The sequence below is a fragment of the Hemitrygon akajei genome, chromosome 23, assembly GCF_048418815.1.
Source record: "Hemitrygon akajei chromosome 23, sHemAka1.3, whole genome shotgun sequence".
Taxonomy (NCBI): Eukaryota; Metazoa; Chordata; class Chondrichthyes; order Myliobatiformes; family Dasyatidae; genus Hemitrygon; species Hemitrygon akajei.
Genome location: NC_133146.1, coordinates 65,130,451 through 65,151,665, shown reverse-complemented (window position 1 = coordinate 65,151,665; position 21,215 = coordinate 65,130,451). Strand labels below are relative to the sequence as shown.

Below are 21,215 nucleotides of genomic sequence, written 5' to 3'. Positions count from 1 at the left end.
ATTGAAAAAAATCAGTCTATTACAGACTAAAGGCAATTTTATGATTGTTGCACATATGGTCTTTGATTTGGTTTACATGTCCTCCTTTAGATTACTGGTGATATACAGCTATAATGAAGATGATTCTTCTTATCATGTCCACGGATAGTCTATATGTGGCCCAGCCAGAGCTGGACACATTTTTGCGCCTTGTTGTTGAATTCAGCAAGATCTGCAACAATTCCTCTAGCGATGGGCATTGCAGGAGATGTTGCATAGTTTGTGACTCAGTTCCACATTCACAGATTGTCGGGCTGGTTGTATATCCCCATTTGCTTAGTGACACCTTTGAATGACCTACACCAGTCCTAAGTCTGTTAAATCACTTCCAGGTCGCCCAGTTGCAATTAGCTCCTGGGGGAAGGCTTTCATCCGGTGGAATTTCCATCGTTGGGGGTTGTTTGAGACTGGCGAGCTGGTCCTTCCACAGGGCGATGTGGGCTTCAGATGGGGTTGATTGTAATGGATCAACACTGTTCATGAAGCTCTTCCTTGACTTTAGGCAACTGGGTGTAGATGTATGACCATGTAGAAGGTGTCTCTCATCTGATATTTGACGGAGTCGTTCTTTCTTGGTGGCTACCGTTCCTCTTATATCAGGGGGACCGATACCCGCCAGGATATATATAGGCTTCTGCTGTTTGTTGGTTTTAAACAACCTGTGATAAGTTGGCAGCTTGCATTCAGAATGGCATCCATCTTCTTAGCATGAGTAGATCTTTCCCATGCAGGGCAGGCGTATTTGGCAGTGGAATAGCGAAGAGCAAGTGCACTGGCTCGCAATGTTTTCGAGCTTGCTCCCCATTTTGTGTTAGTGAGCTTATAATGAAGGTATATAAGCAGTACATTGAGAGCTCTCTACATCTATTAGTAGTCATCATTTGGCAGGAGTATTATCACTGGGTTAAAAAGATCTATGATCATGTCCAGTGTACGGGAGCTTAAGTTTTTTTTTGTGATGGTCTTAGTAACTTATGCCAGTGCGGAAATGGTTCTGAAGTTATTACAGAATTGGATTGTTAGCCAATATATTTGTTTCATTTCATATTCATTATATTCCCACCAGTCACTCATACTACAAAGCTTGACATTTCTGTTAACAAAGGATGTTAAACCACTGGCTTGTTTGAAGTCAATAAAATTCAGCAATGTACAGAGAAAAGACAACGATCAAAAAGACAATGCAAAATATTAGTGAAACATTTAGTTCTTAAAATCCACCTTTTACAGAGTATGAACACGAGATTCTGCAGATAGTGGAAATACAGAACAATGCATGCAAACTGCTGGAGGTATAAAACAGTCAATGTTTCTTCCCCTCCATAGAAGATGCCTGACCTACTGAGTTTCTCCAGCATTTTGTGCCTGTTGTTTTACAAAGTAAGGATATTTTTACACTGTGTCACTTGAATTGTTAATTTTGGCTTATGTGAAATCTAAGTGAAAGTTTTGCATAATATAATGTTTCATTTTTGTGTGTGATGTCATGGAATTTTTTAAAAATCCGGATTGTTATTAGATATGAAACCCATTTTTATTGGGCTTCTCTGGAAATGCAGCTCGTTAGCCCCTCGCCGCTGGACTCTGTGATGAAAAACCCTCCTTTCTCAGACTTTGTATGGCTAGGGTGCATACGACTGATCCTGCTAAATCCATGAGGTTGGGATGTCTCACCCATCCAAACCCCGGTTTGTGTGATTTACTGCCCCCAGCAATCGCCCGTCAGCAAGGATCGTACAGTGCATACAATTATAAAGAAGTATATTTAAGAATGTTAACTTAAACAAACAGTTATTAAAGGAAAGAGAGAAAAAAGAAAAAGGGCCCTTTATACTTAAACAGTCAAATGTGTACTTTAGTTGGAGCTCCTCTTGAATTTGTCTGTGAATCACGTGCTGGACCCTTGGTCTGTGTGAAAGCACACACCACCTTCCAAATGTTGCTCAAAATCCATCTCGAACAAACGGGTTTCCCATGGGAGTATAGGTCCTTCCTCGTTGAAGCCATTCATCTGCACAGAACACCCTGCGCTACAGGGACGGCATCCTCAGTCATCTTCCCTCCTGTCTTCTCCCAGCTTCCACCAAAAAAAGATTTCAACCAGTGTCTCTCACAAACACTTCTCCCAAATCTTAACCAGGGTGTTACAGATAATTCGTAAATCAACATCATATTAGTGAATTTTCATTCTTTGGCTCCATAAAGCATTAAATCATGAATAACATGGGTCTCAAAAATTCTCCAACTCCTGCTAACTTTCTGATCATTTCCCTGATCAACCTACCTTCTTCCAATTTATCATCCCACCCAGGTCCTCTCCATTCCCACTGTTTTTCATCACTCTTTTTACAATCCTTGGGTCACTCCTACTTCAGTCTACCTTATGGATTATCTTCCCAATCCACTCCCACAAGAACTCCATTCCTGAACACCTTTCCCATCTGCAGTTATGTAAGACCACTTCTACTAAACATAATGCTTGTGTCAAAACTACAGGAGGCACACCACCCCACACGTTACTGCTTTAATGTACAGTTCCAATGCTTTAAAATGTTAAAATAATATGTCTTCTTCAGCAAACATGAGGAAATCTGCAGATGCTGGAAATTCAAGCAACACACACAAAATGCTGGTGGAACACAGCAGGCCAGGCAGCATCTATCAGCTGAGGCCCGAAACGTTGGCAGTGCTTCTCCCCATAAATGGTGCCTGGCCTGCTGCGTTCCATCAGCATTTTGTGTGTGTTGCTTGTCTTTTCTTCATGTTAGTTCATTTATTCCCTTTAATAAAGACAATTAAGTTATGATCTGGAATGTTTAAAAACTGGAAATTTGGTTATTTGGTTGGAGCAGGGGTTCACGATCTTTTTTATGCCATGGACCAATACCATTCAACAAGGGGTTCGTGGACCCCAGCTTGGGAACTCCTGCTTTAGAGCAACCTTGCACACATTTGTAGAGTCTTGGTATCTTTTAGGAAATGTGTCTCCTTGGTATTCAGTAGAATTTCAGAAGTCTTAATGTTGTGTTTGTTGTCATATCTGATGACACGACTGTGGTGGGTCTCATCAGCAAGAACGGCAAGTCAGCATACAGAGAGGAGGTGCAGCGGCTAACGGACTGGTGCAGAGCCAACAACCTGTCTCTGAATGTAAACAAAAGGGATGGTTGTTGACTTCAGGAGAGCATGGAGTGGCCACCCTCCGCTGAACATTGACGGCTCCTCCGTTGAGATTGTTAAGAGCACCAAATTTCTTGGTGTTCACCTGGTGGAGAACCTCACCTGGTCCCTCAACACCAGCTCCATAGCCAAGAAAGCCCAGCAGCATCTCTACTTTCTTGCGAAGGCTGAGAAAAGTCCATCTTCCACCCCCCCCCCCCCCCATCCTCACCACATTCTACAGAGGATGTATTGAGAGCATCCTGAGCAGCTGCATCACTGCCTGGTTCGGGAATTGCACTGTCTTAGATCGTAAGATCCTGCAGCGGATAGTGAGGTCAGCCGAGAAGATCATCGGGGGTCTCTCTTCCTGCCATTACAGGCATTTACACCACACGCTGCACCCACAAAGCTAACAGCATTGTGAAGGACCCCACCCACCCCTCACACAAACTCTTCTCTCTCCTGCCATCTGGCAAAAGGTACTGAAGCATTCAGGCTCTCACGACCAGACTGTGCAACAGTTTCTTCCCCCAAGCCATCAGACTCCTCAATACCCAGAGCCTAGACTGACATCTACATCATTTATTATTATATTGTAATTTGTCCTCTACTGTGCCTATTGTCTTGTTTATTAATTATTGTACTGCCCTTCACTGTTTTGTGAACTTTATGTAGTCCTGTGTAGGTCTGCAGTCTAGTGTAGTTTTTGTGTTGTTTTACTTAGTCTAGTGTAGCCTTGTGCTGTCTCACATAGTCTAGTGTAGTTTTGTGTTGTTTCATGTAGCACCATGGTCCTGGAGGAACATTGTTTTATTTTTACTGTGTACTGTACCAGCAGTTGATGGTTGAAATGACAAAAGTGATTTGACTTTGACTTGACTTTGATATGCACAAATGCACGTTTGCAGAGGTACACTGAAAATCTTCTATATAACCGCATCACAGACACTTAGCAGCATATAAATAGTGTTCACAATAAAACATAATTGCACAATTTTTACAAGAACACAATTAGAACATAAAAAGTCCATTTTAGTGTAAGGTGGCCGTAGTGTTGTGGGATGGTTTACAAACTTTAGAACTGAATAGTAGCAGTTTTGAACCTGGTAGTTTGGACTCTCAGGGTTCTATACTGGTAGTTGGGGGTCTTTGATGATAGATGTTGCCTTCTTAAGGCAGCACCTCATGTAGATTCTGTGTAAATACTGTCACGTTAAAGTAATATTTTTCATTTCAAATAGTTCAGTGTGAATGTATAAGTTTTAAATTTTCCCTTGTTTTCAAGGTATAAATCCGTTCCCAAAAACTGCAATGGTAGATTTCACAGACCAAAAACCATTCAGGTAAGAACTCTTTAGAAATCTGAAAATTTGCACACTAAGTTATAGTTTTTTTTAATGAGCATACTATATTAAAGCAGGGTGGTGGGGTAAAGATACGTTTCCACCAAAGGAGGAGTAAGGCACTCCTTCAGATCATTCTTGGACAAGGTATAGCACCTGCTTAGCCCCTCTCCCCTCCGATCAGGGTCACAAGAAGTTACAGGAATAGGTGGTGGATATTTGTATGAGCAGCTGGTGCATTTCTCAAGTCCTGGTTATGTAACCACTACCGCCAGGCAGAAAATCTGAAAGAGTATTGATAATGGCTGGGGTCCCCTGTCTTGTAAAGATACTGCCCAGAAGAAGACAATGGCAAACCACTTCTGTAGAAAAATTTGCCAAGAACAATCATAGTCATGGAATGACCATGATCACCTATGTTATACAATACAACACATAGCAAATGAACAATATTGGGATATCTATCCTAACTAGTTATCAGTTTAGAATCAATTTTCTCTTTTCAGACCCAGATTGGTTTGTCTCAAGGAGAGAAAGAAATTACAAAAGAGGACAATATCAACCAAAAAGTGTCATGAAACTCCGTATCAGGATTTTGCTGTTCAGTCATGAAAAACAATGTTTATTTAGAGATTCAAACAACAATACACACAAAATGCTGGTGGAACACAGCAGGCCAGGCAGCATCTATAGGGAGAAGTGCTGTCGACGTTTCAAGCGCTTCAATAGATTTACTGACCAACTTAATTGTATTTTGTAAATATACACAAATTTAGAATTTGATGGCTGCAACACACTCAAAAGTTGGTACAGAGGCATGTTTACCATTGTGTTACATCACCTTTCCTTTTAATAACACTTTTTAATCGTTCTGGAACTGAGGATACTAATTGTAGTAGATTTGCAATTGGAAGTTTTGTCCATTCTTGCTTGATATAAGACTTTAGCTGCTCAACAGTCCGTGGTCTCCGTTGCCTGATTCTCCTCTTCATGATGCGCCATACATTTTCAATAGGAGATAGATCTGGACTGGCAGCAGGCCAGTCAAGCACACGCACTCTGTGTCTACAAAGCCACGCTGTTGTAGCCCATGCAGAATGTGGTCTGGCATTGTCCTGCTGAAATAAGCATGGACGTCCCGGGAAGAGACGTCGCCTTGATGGCAACATATGTCTCTCTAAAATCCTAATATACACCTCAGAGTCAATGGTACCTTCACATACATGCAACTCACCCATGCCGTGGGCACTGATGCAGCCCCATACCATCACAGATGCTGGCTTTTGCACCTTTTGCTGATAACAATCAGGATGGTTGTTTTCACCTTTGGCACGGAGAACTCGACACCCGTTTTTTCCGAAAACTAGCTGAAATGTGGACTCATCTGACCACAACACACGGTTCCACAGTCTTTCAGTCCATCTGAGATGAGCTCGGGCCCAGAGAACTCGTCGGCGTTTCTGCATAGAGTTGATGTATGGCTTCCTCCTTGCAGAATACAGTTTCAAGTTGCATTTCTGGATGCAGCGATGGACTGTGTTAAGTGACAATGGTTTTCTGAAGTACTCCTGAGTCCAGGTGGCTATAATTGTCACAGTAGCATGACGGTTTCTTAGGCAGTGCCGCCTGAGGGCTCAAAGATCACGCGCATTCAGCAGTGGTTTCCGACCTTGCCCTTTACGCACTGAGATGTCTCTGAATTCTCTGAATATTTTCACAATATTATGTACTGTAGATGTTGAAAGACCTAAATTCTCTGCCATCTTGCGTTGGGAAATGTTCCTTTTGAACTGACTAACAATTCTCTCACAAATTTTGGCACAATGGGGTGAGCCACGACCCATCCTTGCTTGCAAAGACTGAGCCTTTGATGGATGCTACTTTTATACCCAGTCATGATACCTCACCTGCTACCAATGTGGAGTCTTCCAAACCAGTGTAACTTAAATATTCTGTGCACTTTTCAGTCTTATTTTAACTCTGTCCCAACTTTTGTTGAGTGTGTTGCAGCCATCAAATTCTAAATTTATGTATATTTACAAAATACGATTAAGTTGGTCAGTAAAACTATTGAAAATCTTTTCTTTGTACTTTTGTCAGTTAAATAAGGGTTCACGTGAATTAACATATCACAGATTTTTGTTTTTATTGCTTTTTGGAAAATATCCTAACTTTTCTGGAAATGGGGTTTGTAGTTACCAGGGTAGTTATTCAATGTTTATGTTCGTTTTCTAAAGCAAGATTTGTAAAGTTAAGTTTGTAAAGAAACTTTGCCTTCTACAATTTTCCTGTGAATTGTTATGCTTCTCTCATTTCTCTGCTTCTTACTTCTTTTCCTATTTTATGTAACTTCTTTCAGCATGCTCCCTGAAGAGAGTGGCAGTACAAGTGAAGCAGATAGCAGTTTGAAGGAAACAAAACCTTCAGATATAACAGAGGAGTGTCCATCCGGAGTTTCTCTGCATCTATGGAAAGTATGTTTTTCATTATGTGGTTAAGTTAGTAATAAGTTATTTAATTCTATTTTCTTTCACTTATTCAGTTTTGTTATGCATTACAAACTGGCAACTATACAGTTGATTAATTTCCCCTATGGGAAAGTCAAATGTTAATTGACTATTGAGGTATAGAAAAAACTGAAAATGATTGGTAGAGAATTTATGAATATGTCCTCAAGTAATCAAGGAATAACATTATTCGTCTCAGAATCAGAATCAGTGTCAGGTTTATTATCACCGGCATGTGTTGTGAAATTTGTTAACTTAGCAGCAGTTCAATGCAATGCATAATATAGAAGAAGAAGAAGAAAAAAAATAAATAAATAACTAAGTAATCAATTACAGTATACATAATGGAGTAGATTAAAAATCGTGCAAAAATCAAAAATAATATATATTAAAAAGTGGGCTGGTGTTCATGAGTTCAATGTCCATTTAGGAATCGGATGGCAGAGGGGAAGAAGCTGTCCTGAATCCCTGAGTGTGTGCCTTCTGGCTTCTGTACCTCCTACCTGATGGTAACAGTGAGAAAAGGGCATGTCTTGAGTGCTGGAGGTCCATAATAATGGACACTGCCTTTCTGAGTCACCACTCCTTGAAGATATCCTAGGTATTTTGTAAGCTAATACCCAAGATGGAGCCAACTAAATTTACAACCCTCTGCAGCTTCTTTCAGTCCTGTTTCAGTCCTCCCCCATACCAGAGAGTATGAATGCTCTCCACGGTACATGTATAGAAGTTTTTGAGTGTATTTGTTGACATACCAAATCTCTTCAAACTCCTAATGAAGTATAATTGCTGTCTTGCCTTCTTTATAACTACATCGATATGTTGGGACCAGGTTAGATCTTAAGAGATCTTGACACCCAGGAACTTGAAGCTGCTCATTCTCTCCACTTCTGATCCCTCTATGAGGATTGGTATGTGTTCCTTCATCTTACCCTTCCTGAAGTCCATAATCAGCTCTTTCGTCTTACTGACATCGAGTGCCACGTTTTACGACGACACCACTCCACTAGTTGGCATATCTCACTCCTGTACGCCCTTTCGTCTCCATCTGAGATCCTACCAACAATGATTGTATCATCAGCAAATTTATAGATGATAATTGAACTATGCCTAGCCACACAGTCATGGGTAGAGCACAGTGATAAAGAGAGTAGAGCATTGGGCTAAGCACACACCCCTGAGGTGCACCATTGTTGATCATCAGCGAGGAGGAGATGTTATCACCAGTCCACAGATAGTAAAGATGTCAGCTAAACCCTTCAACACAATTATTTTCTGTAATTATTTCCACCAAGTGAAAACTCAATTGCTGACCCTAAGCATGAGATAAGAAGGGATATTTTAGTTTATGTCAGCTTTTATTCTTGTCATTTATTAGAAAAAGTTTATGGAAATTATTTGGAATAAAGATGTCGAAGAACACAAATTATATTAGCAGCATAAAGTTACTTTGCCATCTGACAATAATCATCAGATTTACACAATTATATAACATTGCCATTCTTGTTATCTGCTTGGGAAAAGAGGTTATGTTAGAATAGGCAGATTTGCTGTTGGTTCTTTTGCACGAGAACCTATTCAGGCCATCATACACAATTGAAGAAGGAGCAGATACTGACTAAATTCAGTGCTGATAAAAGAAGTTCACCTTCATATGATGTTCAGTTTTTTGAGATTTTAGATTATCTAACAATTGGTGATTTTTCCATTACATTGTTGACAGTAACTTTATATCTGACAGGGAAACTTCAATTAGCTCTACAAGTGAGCCACCTATCACAGAATCTGCCAGGCACATGTAACTGCATTATGACTGTGCTAGTTAAGTCTCTGGCCATTGGTGAGCCCCAGGATATTAAACGTGTTTGTCCTGCGGTAACGGCAGATTAGGAGGAGTGTTTTTTAGATGGACTCCTTGCTGTTTATTAACTCAAACTTCAGTGTCGCCCAGGACTTACTATAGGCTAACATACATTCCCCTTATTATCAGCGAGGCTGAGCATTGTGAAGAGAGGTGTTAAGTATTATATGTGATTGAGGAAATGTTTTTAAATAAACAATTGAAGAAAAAATTTGCAAGAGAACTTTTAAGAAAGAAATCAGGAGGCCAAAAGGAAGGCATGAGGTTGCCCTAGCAGACAAAAAGGAGAATCTAAGGGATTCTACAGATATGTTAAGAGTATATTGTGGGAAAGTTATTGGGAGATATTCCAGGGGACCTGATATATCTGTATCTGGATAGACAGATACTGATTGAGGGTAGTTAGCATGGCTTTGTGCAAGGTTCATCGTGTCTAACCAATCTTATAGAATTTTTCGAAGAAGTTACCAGGAAAGTTAATGAAGGGAAGGTGGTAGATGTTGTCTACATGGACTTTAGCAAGGCATTTGACAAAGTCCTGCATGGGAGGTAGGTCAAGAAGGTTCAGTTTCTTGGCATTCAGTTTGAGGTAATAAATTGGATTGGACATTGGCTTTGTGGGAGAAGCCAGAGTGTGGTCGTAGATGGTTGCCTTTGTGACTGGAGGCCCATAGCTAGTGGAGTGCAGCAGGGATCAGCGGTGGGTCCATTGTTCTTTGTCATCTACATCAACGATCTGGATGATAATGTGGTTAACTGGATCAGCAAGTTTGCAGATGACCCCAAGATTGGGGGTGTAGTAGACAGTGAGGAAGGCTATCTTAGCTTGCAGTAGGATCTGGACCAGCCGGAAAATTGGGCTGAAAAATGGCAGATGGAATTTAATGCAGAGAAGTGCAAGACATTACACTTCGGTAGGACCAAACAGAGTAGACCTTACAAAGTGAACGATAGGTGACTGAGGAATGCAGTAGTTAAAAGAGATCTGGGAATAAAGATCCATAATTTGTTGATAGATCTACTATCTATCATGGTTAGATAGTGTTGTAAAGAAAAGAGGAGGAGAAGTGACCTGATAGAGGTGTATAAGATGATGAGAGCCATTGATCATGTGGATAGGCAGAGGCTTTTCCCCATGTGTGAAATGGCTAACATGAGGAGATATAGTTTTAAGGTGCTTGGAAGTAGGAACAAGGGGGATGTCAGAGGTAAGTTTTTCATACAGGGAGTGGTGGGTGCGTGGAATGCAGTGATGGTGGTAGAATCGGATACAATAGGGTCTGTTAAGAGACTCTTCGATAGGTACGTGGAGCTTAGAGCAATAGAGGGCGGTAAGGTAATTGTAGGCAGTTTCTGTAGTATATAACATGATCAGTGCCACATTGTGGGCCGAAGGGCCCTCAACGTGCTGTAGATTACTATGTTTCTATGAATCACTGTATTGAGTACATGAGACGAGATGTTATGGTGAAGTTGTATAAGACATTGGTGAGGCCTAACTTGGAGTAATGATGCAGTTTTGGTCACCTACCTATAGGACAGATATAAGTAAGGTTGACAGAATACAGAGAAAATTTACAACGATGTTGCCAGGTCTGGAGAACCTTAATTATAAGGAAAAATTGAATGTTCGGATTTTATTCCTTGGAACATAGAAGATTGAGAGGAGATTTGATAGATGTATACAGAATTGTGAGGGGTATAGATAGGGTAAATGCAAGCAGGCTTTTTCCACTGAGGTTGGGTGGGACTACAATGAGAGGCCAGGGGTTAAAGGTGAATGGTGAAAAGTTTAAGGGAAACATGAGGGGAAATTTTTTCACTCAGAGGGTCACGAGAATGTGGAATGGGCATATAAGCTCAAGTGGCGCATATAAACTCAATTTCAATGTTTAACAGAATTTTGGATAGGTACATGGATGGTAGAGATAAGGAAGGCTGGGGCCCTGGTGCAGGTCGATGGGAGTAGCCTGTTTAATGGACATGGTCATTTTCTATAGTGCTTTCAGTATTTAGTAGTATTCTATTGACTCATTGACTTGAATTTATCACAGAGCAGCCCAGGCACATACTATCAGAGACATTTCCTTCCATATCACTCCCCTCACCTTTGCAACTTACAATACCTTGTTCCTTCTCTGTGTCAGATCTGACAAAGGATCTTTGATCTGAAGATTAACTCTCTTTCTCTTTCTAGATGCTGCCTCTTGCAAGCTGTTCCCAGCATCTTCTCATATTATATAATGTTCTTACCACCATCATGAATAATTGTCTGATTTGTGAAATACTATCCATTCATTCACATCTGTGAATTAAATTGCAGCATGCACAATAATGATCTTTTGAAGTTTTTTGTTATTTTAATCCTGTTTTGTTTTCTCAGAAATTTCAGGAATTGAAAGAAAAAAGGAGTGCTGCAGCTCAGCTCTCATTAAAAAAGAGGGTGAGACGAAAACGAAAAGCTTCTGCTGCAGGTATGACTTACTGAGAAATTATTTACTTCATTCAATTATTGATGAAAATTGATAGCAGCAAATTGTGTACTAATGTCATATAGAATCACAATTCATAAAATAATGTTAATGAAATGATAATCCGGGCTGAGATCCACCGACACATTTCATGCATAATTCCATACACATGTGATAACTTAGCTCTTCCTGATTTTTATAAATGACCTGGATGAGGAAGTGGAGGGATGGGTTAGTAAGTTTGCTGATGACACAAAGGTTGGGGGTGTTGTGGGTAGTGTGGAGGGCTGTCAGAGGTTACAGCGAGACATTGATAAGATGCAAAACTGGGCTAAGAAGTGTCATATGGAGTTCAACCTAAATAAGTGTGAAATGGTTCATTTTGGTAGGTCAAATATGATGGCAGAATATAGTATTAATGGTAAGACTGTTTGGCAGTGTGGAGGTTCAGAGGGATCTTGGGGTCCGAGTCCATAGGACGCTCAAAGCAGCTGCGCAGGTTGACTTTGTGGTTAAGAGGGGATACAGTGTATTGGGCTTCATTAATCGTGGAATTGAATTTAGGAGCTGAGAGGTAATGTTGTAGCTATATAGGACCATGGTCAGACCCCATTTGGAGTACTGTGCTCAGTTCTGGTCATCTCACTACAGGAAGGATGTGGAAGCCATAGAATGGGTGCAGAGGAGATTTACAAGGATGTTGCCTGGATTGGGGAACATTGCTTAGGAAAACAGGTTGAGTGAACTCAGCCTTTTCTCCTTGGAACGACAAAGGATGAGAGGTGAGCTGATAGAGGTGTATAAGATGATGAGAGGCATTGATCGTGTGGATAGTCAGAGGCTTTTTCCAAGGGCTGAAGTGGTTGCCACAAGAGGACACAGATTTAAGGTGCTGGGCAGTAGGTACAGAGGAGATGTCAGGGGTAAGTTTTTTACTCAGACAGTGATGAGTGCGTGGAATGGGCTGCCGGCAATGGTGGTGGAGGCAGATACGATAGGGTCTTTTAAGAGACTTTTGGATAGGTACATAGAGCTTAGCAAAATAGAGGGCTATAGTTAAGCCTAGTAATTTCTAATGTAAGGACATGTTTGGTACAACTTTGTGGGGCAAAGGGCCTGTATTGTGTTGTAGGTTTTCTATGTTTCTATGTTATCTGAATCTGAGATACTTCATATTTATTAATTTTTCTAATCTATCAGAACTTATCTAAAACTGTTTAGTACGTTTTTCTATAAGTTGCTCTATAGTACATATCTCTAATCCAGGGATTTCTAAACTTTTTATGTTGTGGACCAATGCCATTAAGCAAGGAGTCTGTTGGCCCTGATTTGGGAACCCCTGCTTGAATCTGTACAGGTCCAGTGTTTCTCACATTTAGCTTGAGTGAGTCTCATCACTGCGGATTGCTTAGGAAACAGATCTGAGGTGCATTTGGGTGAAACTACAGAGCTTTACGTAGTAAAGTGTTGCTATAATTATGCTGCCTCAGGAAAAAAGTACTACTTATTTTTCATTTTACTTTCATTAATGGCTCAGATTGAACCTGTTACTGCTCTTTCCTACTTATTAATATGTAGATACGGTTTAAAACAGATGTCCAAAATTATAAAAAGAATAAAAACAAGCAACAGAAGAATGTCAACCGTATGTCCCTTAGCAGCTACTTGTTTGCTTAATAAAGCTGTGGCTAAATGATTACTGTCCTGTTTCCCATCCCAATTCCCATTTCTCTTGATCCTCTTAGCATTCAAAACTATGTTGATCGCAGCTTTGAATATATTGATTGACTGAGCACTCCCAATCCTCTGAGTAGAAAATTCCAAAGATTTTCAAAAGCTTTAATGCAAAATTTCTCTTCACCTCAATTCCAAATAATCAACTCTTTATTCTGAAACGCCTCATCTTAGTTTGTATTCTCCAGCCTCAGAACTTCTCAGAATCTTGCACATCACTGTAAGAAAGCTTCTTACTTCAAATTCTGTGGGGTAAATACTATTTTGTCTCAGTTACTAAAGATTATGGTACGTCCCATCATAGAGCTCAGTCTGGTAAAGCTATTTCACATCGAGTCTTATCTGCAGATTCCAACCTACAGTTGGTGAGGATCAACTCTTCACCAACCCCCATCTCAAGATTCTACCACCCACCCATACACTATGGACAACGTACCACAGTAAATTAACCCATCAACCTCTATGTCTTTGGGATGTATGCAGAAATCAGAGCATCTAGGCAGAAACAGAAACAGTAACAGTCTCTCGACTGCCCTTGCAGTGTGTTGTGTACAGTTAGGCAGGGTGTTAAACAGCTTCTCAAAAATCACCCAAGCCAGAAACTTTCTTCATGATTTTTAATGAGAAGACTTTGTGGATCTACTGAAAGTTAAGTAAAACATGTATTAGATTCAATTTTAGATAGATAGATAGATACTTTATTCATCCCCATGGGGAAATTCAACATTTTTTCCAATGTCCCATACACTTATTGTAGCAATTTTTAATCTCTCGCTCTCCCAGTGTAGAGTGCCCTCCTGCTTAAAAACATCCATCATTGTTCCAGTACCTAAAAAGACCAAGGTAACATGTCTGAACGACTGGCGTCCTTTCACACTCACCTCAATAATAAGCAAATGCTTTGAGAGGTTGGTCAAGGACTACATCTGCAGCATGCTACCACCCACACTGCACCCCCTACAATTTACTTACCGGCACAACCAATCAACAGATGACACAATAGCTCTACACACCATCCTTACACATCTGGGAAAGAGGGATGCTTATGTGAGGATGCTGTTCTTGGACTACAGTTCAACAATTGACGCCATAATTCCCTCCAGGCTTGACAAGAAACTCAGAGTCCTCGGCTTCACCCGGCCTTGTGCAGCTGGATCCTGGACTTCCTGTCAGATTGCCGGCAGGTGGTAAGAGTGAGCTCCCTCACCTCTACCCCTCTGACCCTCAATACAGATGCCCCTCAGGGCTGTGTACTAAGTACCCTCCTTTACTCCCTGTATACCCATGACTGTGTCGCTACCCACAGCTCCAATCTGCTAATTTGCTGACGACACTACACAGATTGGCCTAACCTCAAATAATAATGAGGCAGCCTACAGAGAAAAAGTCATCACCCTGACTCAGTGGTGTCAAGAAAACAACCTCTCCCTCAATGTCGCAAAAACAATGGAGCTGGTTGTGGACTGCAGGAGGAATGGAGACAGGCTAACCCCTGCATGAACATTACCGAGGAATTCACCTGGTCGATACATACCAGCTGTGTGGTGAAAAAGGCACAACAGCATCTCTCACCTCAGACGATTGAAGAAGCTTGGTGTAGGCCCCCAGATCCTAAGAACTTTCTATAGGGGCACAATTGAGAGCATCCTGACTGGCTACATCACTGCCTGATATGGAAACTGTACTGCCTCAATCACAAGACTCTGCAGAGAATGGTGCGGACAGTCCAGCACATTTGTAGATGTGAACTTCCCACTATTCAGGACATTTACAAAGGCAGGTGTGTAAAAAGGACCTGAAGGATCATTGGGGATCCGAGTCACCACAACCACAAACTGTTCCAGCTGCTACTATCTGGGAAGTGGTACTGCAGCATAAAAGCCAGGACCAACAGGCTCCAGGACAGCTTCTTCCACCAGGCCATCTGACTAATTAATTCCTACTGATGTAACTGTATTTCTGTTGTATTTCTGTTATATTTCTGTTTATGTAGTATTTATTATAAATTAGTATAAATTGCACATTGTACATTTAGACGGAGATGTAACGGAAAGATTTTTACTCATGTATATGAAGGATGTAAATAATAAAGTCAATTCTAATTCAAATGCAGAATCATTGTGTGGCTGAATATGCTAATATTATCAATTATTCTCATGATCAGTGTTAAACAAGGTAAAATGTATACATGCAACATTCTATAGCTATGGCATGGATGAGGGTGAACTTGGAGCACAACGACAGCTTAATAGTGATAAATGATAAACATAACAATTCCTTCAAAGTGTATCTACTGAGTGTTTACCAATGTTAAGAAGCTCAAGACTCAGATATTGCTGTTTCAGGGCAAATAAAGATCGGATGGAAATGAATGTGTTTGCTCCAAGTCAAAATCCAAATTAAACCATGTAGGAAATAATGTTAAAAAAACAGCTTACAAACAGGAAGTGATGATTGTACAAAACAAATTGCGTTCAAAATGAGCAGCACCTCCAGAGGCAGAACATTCTCATCTTCTCCCCCCTCCAGGGCCATGGGACCATTCACCAATACCCTCCCTAACAGGATGAGCTGGGGTTTGGGAACAAGGCACCTTGCAGGTGGCATGGTCCACATCAACTCTGGGTGATCGTGAAATCTTTTACTAGAATATAATACTCAACATAGGAATGGGAGAGGGATTTGTTTTTTGCTTCTGCCAATTTGAGTTGCAAAATTTATTCATAATCTATGAAGAGGAAAGCTTATTCTTACTGAGGAATGACAGGGGAACGTGCCTCCATTGAAGTTAAAAACAAAAAATTGGTAGAGCTGTCGTTTGTGTGAGTAAAGCGCTACAAGGAATCAATGGATCCAGTGTGTTCTTGAAAACTTAAGTGTAAGACTTGGGGGGCCAGGCTGAAGCTGCTATACATTCATCATGAGCAATTCGGCCAGCATGATCATTTTGGGCCAAGGGGCTTGTTTCTGTGTTATTTAACTCTATTTCTGTATGACTTAGAAACATAGAAAACCTACAGCACAATACAGGCCCTTTGCCCACAATGCTGTGCCAAACATGTACTTACTTTAGAAATTACCTAGGGTTACCCATAGCCCTCTGTTTTTCTAAGCTCCATGTACCTATGCAGGAGTCTCTTAGAAGACCCTATCGTATCCACCTGCACCACTGTCGCACCACTCTCTGCGTAAAAAAACTTACCCCTGACATCCAAGCACCTTAAAAAAATCACTTATTGACTACCCACCACCAGTACCACTGAAGAATATTCATGCTATAGATTGATAAAATAATTGATAAAGATAAATAGAACCTTAGAAGGAGATTTATATGTAACAATAAGTCTTTCATTTCTGTATCTTAGAACTTTAATTCTCTGAAGGTAATAATAATTGAAGGATTTCACAAGTCAATAATTCAAAATAGATAGTACTCCATATCCTTATTTCTGGACATCATTTGTCCTCAATCTTTTGTAAGCTAATGGAAAAAATTATGTCAGTATTACAAATGTTTTTGGATCATCGTAGTTAATGGATTTGTATATAATTGAAATTATACTTGTGCAGAAGGCCTGATAAATGTAGGAAGGAATAACGAGGAGACTTTCATCAAAATGCAGAAATCCATGCAAGAGCAGAAAACTGAGACTGAAAGGTATTTAAGTGGAATTAATGTACAGACTTTATCAGTTCTTTCACAGTTGTGCAATGATTTCGTTTTTTTTAAATTGTTAAACCAATTTAATAAGAATAAATCAACAATACTTCTAAAATGAGCTTAAATTAGTTTTTCCTGAATATAATTCAGTCAATAAAATTCTCAATAGTTATGAAGAATGCTTAGTTAATGCCTATCGCTTTGAAATTTGTTTTCCACATAACACTCCTGTAGAAAATAATGATGATATCAAGAGATTGATAGGCGTTATTATATAAGATGGTAATAGCTTGGTTATTGAATGTTTTACTTTTTCAAATTGTAATTAATTTTATGCTAGTAATGTTAATATTGTCCTTGATTTTACAGTGATCTGGCCTTGAGAAAGGCCCACTGGGGTGAACTAAGGCAATATTTTGGAGCAAATGATAGATTTAAGTCTCCTGCATGCAACACATCTCATTCAAAGGTAATAATGTTCCCTGATTTTATTGTATGCAACTTTGATCTTCATAAGACAGGTCTCACTATGGATGAAAAGAAATCTGAAGTGCCTGATAAATAACCTTATGCAGCATTATCAACAGAGCTAGCAAGAAAGAATTAGAAGGGATGACTGAATACTTGGTCAAAGAAATAGTCTTGAGTGGTAAACATTTAGGATGGACGTGTCAAAATGTAGAACTGAGGTGACTGTGATTTTAGCATCATATATGACTCCAAGGTAAGTTTCAACTCAGCATCAATTCCAACATTAAGGTTGCCTTTTTTCCAGCTTTCTAACATGATATCAATATGGATTATGTCAACTGATCTGCTGCTTGATCTCTCATCCTTATCATTGTTACCTCTAGACTAAACTACTGTAATATAGCACTGGACCATTGTGGACTGTCTCTGAACTTAAGCTCTTCTGAAGCATCCTGCCTTGTGCCTTACCATTTATTCAGGCCTGTGCTTGTTAATCTACTTTGATCACTGATTAAGCAACATTGTGATTTAAAAATCTGTTCTTATTTTCATATTTGTCATTGGCACACACTCTCCATAAGACCATAAGAGATGTAGGAACAGAATAAGCCATTTGGCCCATTGAGTCTGCTGCACCATTATATCACAGCTGATTTATTATCTCCCTCAACCCCATTCTCCTACCTTCTCACTGTAATCTTTGAAACCCTTATTAATCAAGGACCTCTCTACCTCTGCTTTAAGTGTACCCAATGACTTGATTAGTAAGGGCATGAACGGTTAGGGGAGAAGGCAGGAGACTAGGGCTGAGAGAGAAATGGATCAGCCATGATGAAATGCTGGAGCAGACTTGATGGGCCAAATGGCCTAATTCTGCTCCTATGGCTTATGATCTTATGACTTGACTTCCACAGCTATCTGTGGCAATGAATTCTATAGATTCACCACCCTCTTACTCTCTTATTGCAATTGTGTCTGACATATAACACTGTGAAGATCTTCCCTTTTCATCCCTGACTATAATTGTTTCAGTGCAGTGGGATTTGCCTTCTGAAATTTCCTCCTGAAACTTCCCTCCCTTAACCATTTCCGTTTTCTCCCTTTGGGTTGCTCCTCATTAACTATCATTTAAGTGATGTTTTCTAAACCCTCTTCTGTGATTCATTGCAAATTCCATGTGATAATTTCCTGTAAAATGTTGTGGAACTTTATAATACTCTGCACACAAGTATACCTTGCTGTTACTGATTGTTAGGCAGGGGGGACTTATGGAGAGTGGAGAATGGAAGCTCAATGACAGGTGGAAAAAGTCCTGCCCTCACTCTTTGTCATCTGCTAAACTCAACTTCCTTGAATGCTATTAAACAGCATTTCTGAGTAAAATCATTTAAAACCCTAACAAAAATGATTCAGAAATTTTGCTGATATTTCTGAGAAGAAATCCTAACAGTTCAATTTGAAATTACCTACAATACCTAACAAGTACTAGCTGAATAAATATTCAACGTGTTCCAATCAAACTTTATTTTGCAAACCTTCCCATTTTAAAATTGTTCACATCAAGGTTTTTGCTCTTAAAAAAAGCAAATCTAACTGGTTGCATCACCATCTGGTGTGGAAGGGAAATGCACAGTATGAGAAAAAGCTGCAGAAAGTTGTTAACCTCATCCAGTCCTATCAAGGGCACTAGCCTCTTCAAAAGACGATGCCTCAAAAAGGCAGCATCCATCATCCAGGACCCCATATTTGCCCAGCACAAACCTCTTAAAACTGAAGGGAAGGCAAATCATCTTTGAGGCCAGGGACTTTCTCAGAAAGATAATGGATTATGATCTCATGTTCTGGTAATATCCATCTCCTTCCCTTCTCTTCCCTTCTCCATTCCCATACGGGCCGCCCTCTTACCATTTCTCTTATCCTTATCTGCCTATCACCTCACTTTGCTGTCCCTCTACCTTTCCTTCCTCCTATGATCCACTTCCTTATCAAGCTCCATCATATTAAGTCCTTTACCTTTCCACCTCCTGGCTTTTCACTTCATCCCCCCTACTCAACTATCTTCCCCTGACCCATCTGCCAGCTTGCCCTCCATCCCCTCTCCCCACTTCGCTCCTCTTCTGACTATTTTCTCCTTTCTTTCCAGTCTAGATGACACATTTTATTCCTCTTCATAGCTACTGCCTGACGTGCTGAGTTCCTCCAGCATTTATTGTGTATTACCCTGGATTAACAGCATCTGTTAAACTTCTAGTGTTTTCGATTATGATCATTATTTAAACCAATAAAGTTCTACTTTATTTAACCATTTATCAAGTTGTAAAACAGGTTCTTTGACAGGTGTAGGTTAATTATTATTAATGCAGATTTTTGCAAAGTGACAGTTAATTTTGGCTTTTGGGAACTGTTTATTCTCCCTGATGAATTTCTGTGCTTCAGTTTCAGAATCCATTTGGACAACAGCCATGTTCGATCTGTTTTTTTTTACCAACATTTAATCTTTAAATGTTTATAATCCACAGTACGATAAGAATTACTTTTCTACTTTGAAGTGCAAAATGAGCTGAAGGAGAAATCAAATTTATAATCTCTTCCCCAAATGTATTTGGCAAGTCATGAATTGGAGCCAGGGAATGATACTTCATTCATTATCATTGCTTTAACAATATACAGTCGGCCCTCCTTATTCGCGAATTCTACATGCGCGAATTCAACCAACCGCGAATTGCAAAAACCCGCAAGTGCTCTTCCAGCACTTGTTGTTCAAGCATTTGCAGACTTTTTTTCTTGTCATTATTCCCTAAACAATGCAGTATAACAACCATTTTACATAGCATTTACATTGTATTAGGCATTATAAGTAATCTAGAGATAATTTAAAGTATACGAGAGGATGTGTGTGCGTTATCGTGGATCGGGATCAAAAAAGATTGGAAGTTCTCTTACTAAGTAAGTCGGAACAGGTACATCCGGTATTATTTAGCATCAGTTAGTCAAACGTTTGTCTTAGTATATAGTGTATATTTTACCTTTCTATGCATATAAAACACTTAAGAATGTAAGTTTCAGCGCCGGGCTTGGGAAGATCTCGAGTTCGATCCAGTGACAGACCACTTTCGAGTGCGCTCTCCACCGTGCCGGGTTGACGTGGAGGATCAAAAACCCAAAACCCCAAAACCCAATAATTAAACCACTGCGTTGCTTAGTAATAATTGTAGCTTTCATTGGGGCAGAGCCTTTCTCACTTTATCCTTTAAAATTGTTCCGATCATTGACCGACATAGCCTAATGATTTTCCAATGACCGATGGCATTTCACCTCTTTCCGATCACGTTTATTCTTTCCACTTTATTTTCAATCGTGTTCATGTTTATTTTCATGAACAGAAACACTGCGGATTCAGATCTCTACTGCTGGGTCCTAATGTCCACCGCACTGAGACAGGTTAAATAAGCTCTGGGGTTTCGCTTGGTCCTACCGCATTGAGACAGGTTGAATAAGGGACTTGAGCATCCGCAAATTTTGGTATCCGCTAGCGGTCCCGGAACCAATCCCCCGTGGAAAAGGAGGGCTGACTGTACACTCAATATCCGTTTTATTAGGTACACCTGATTTTTAATGCAAATATCTAATCAGCTGATCATGTGGCAGCAAATCAATGCATAAAAGCATGCAGACATGGTGCAATAATAACAGGGTTGTTGTGATTTTAATTTCCCCAATATTGATTGGCATCTCCCTAGAGCAAGGGGTTTAGATGGGATGGAGTTTTTTAGGTGTGTTCAGGAAGGTTCTCTGACACAATATGTAGATAAACCTAAAAGAGGACAGGCTGTACTTGAACTGGTATTGGGAAATGAACCTGGTCAGGTGTCAGGTCTGTCAATGGGAGAGCATTTTGGAGATAGTGATAACAATTCTATCTCCTTTACCATACATTGGAGAGGGATAGGAGCAGAAGTCAGAAAA

The 21,215-nt window shown here is 40.1% G+C and overlaps 1 protein-coding gene across 10 annotated transcripts in view; it reads left to right on the top strand.

Annotated features, from left to right (window-relative positions):
* fam204a (family with sequence similarity 204 member A) overlaps positions 1 to 21,215 on the top strand; it is a 106,186-nt gene that overhangs the window by 17,064 nt on the left and 67,907 nt on the right. For 8 of the 10 annotated variants that reach the window (XM_073027861.1, XM_073027863.1, XM_073027853.1 and 5 more), the window contains 5 exons: positions 4,487 to 4,544; positions 6,904 to 7,018; positions 11,296 to 11,386; positions 16,688 to 16,775; positions 17,148 to 17,247. In XM_073027861.1, the coding sequence (XP_072883962.1) occupies positions 4,513 to 4,544; positions 6,904 to 7,018; positions 11,296 to 11,386; positions 16,688 to 16,775; positions 17,148 to 17,247 (426 nt within the window). In that variant the 5' untranslated portion in view covers positions 4,487 to 4,512. Of the gene's footprint in view, positions 1 to 1,269; positions 1,420 to 4,486; positions 4,545 to 6,903; positions 7,019 to 11,295; positions 11,387 to 16,687; positions 16,776 to 17,147; positions 17,248 to 21,215 lie in introns of all 10 variants that reach the window. The other 2 variants (XM_073027860.1, XM_073027859.1) reach the window with 2 other exon arrangements.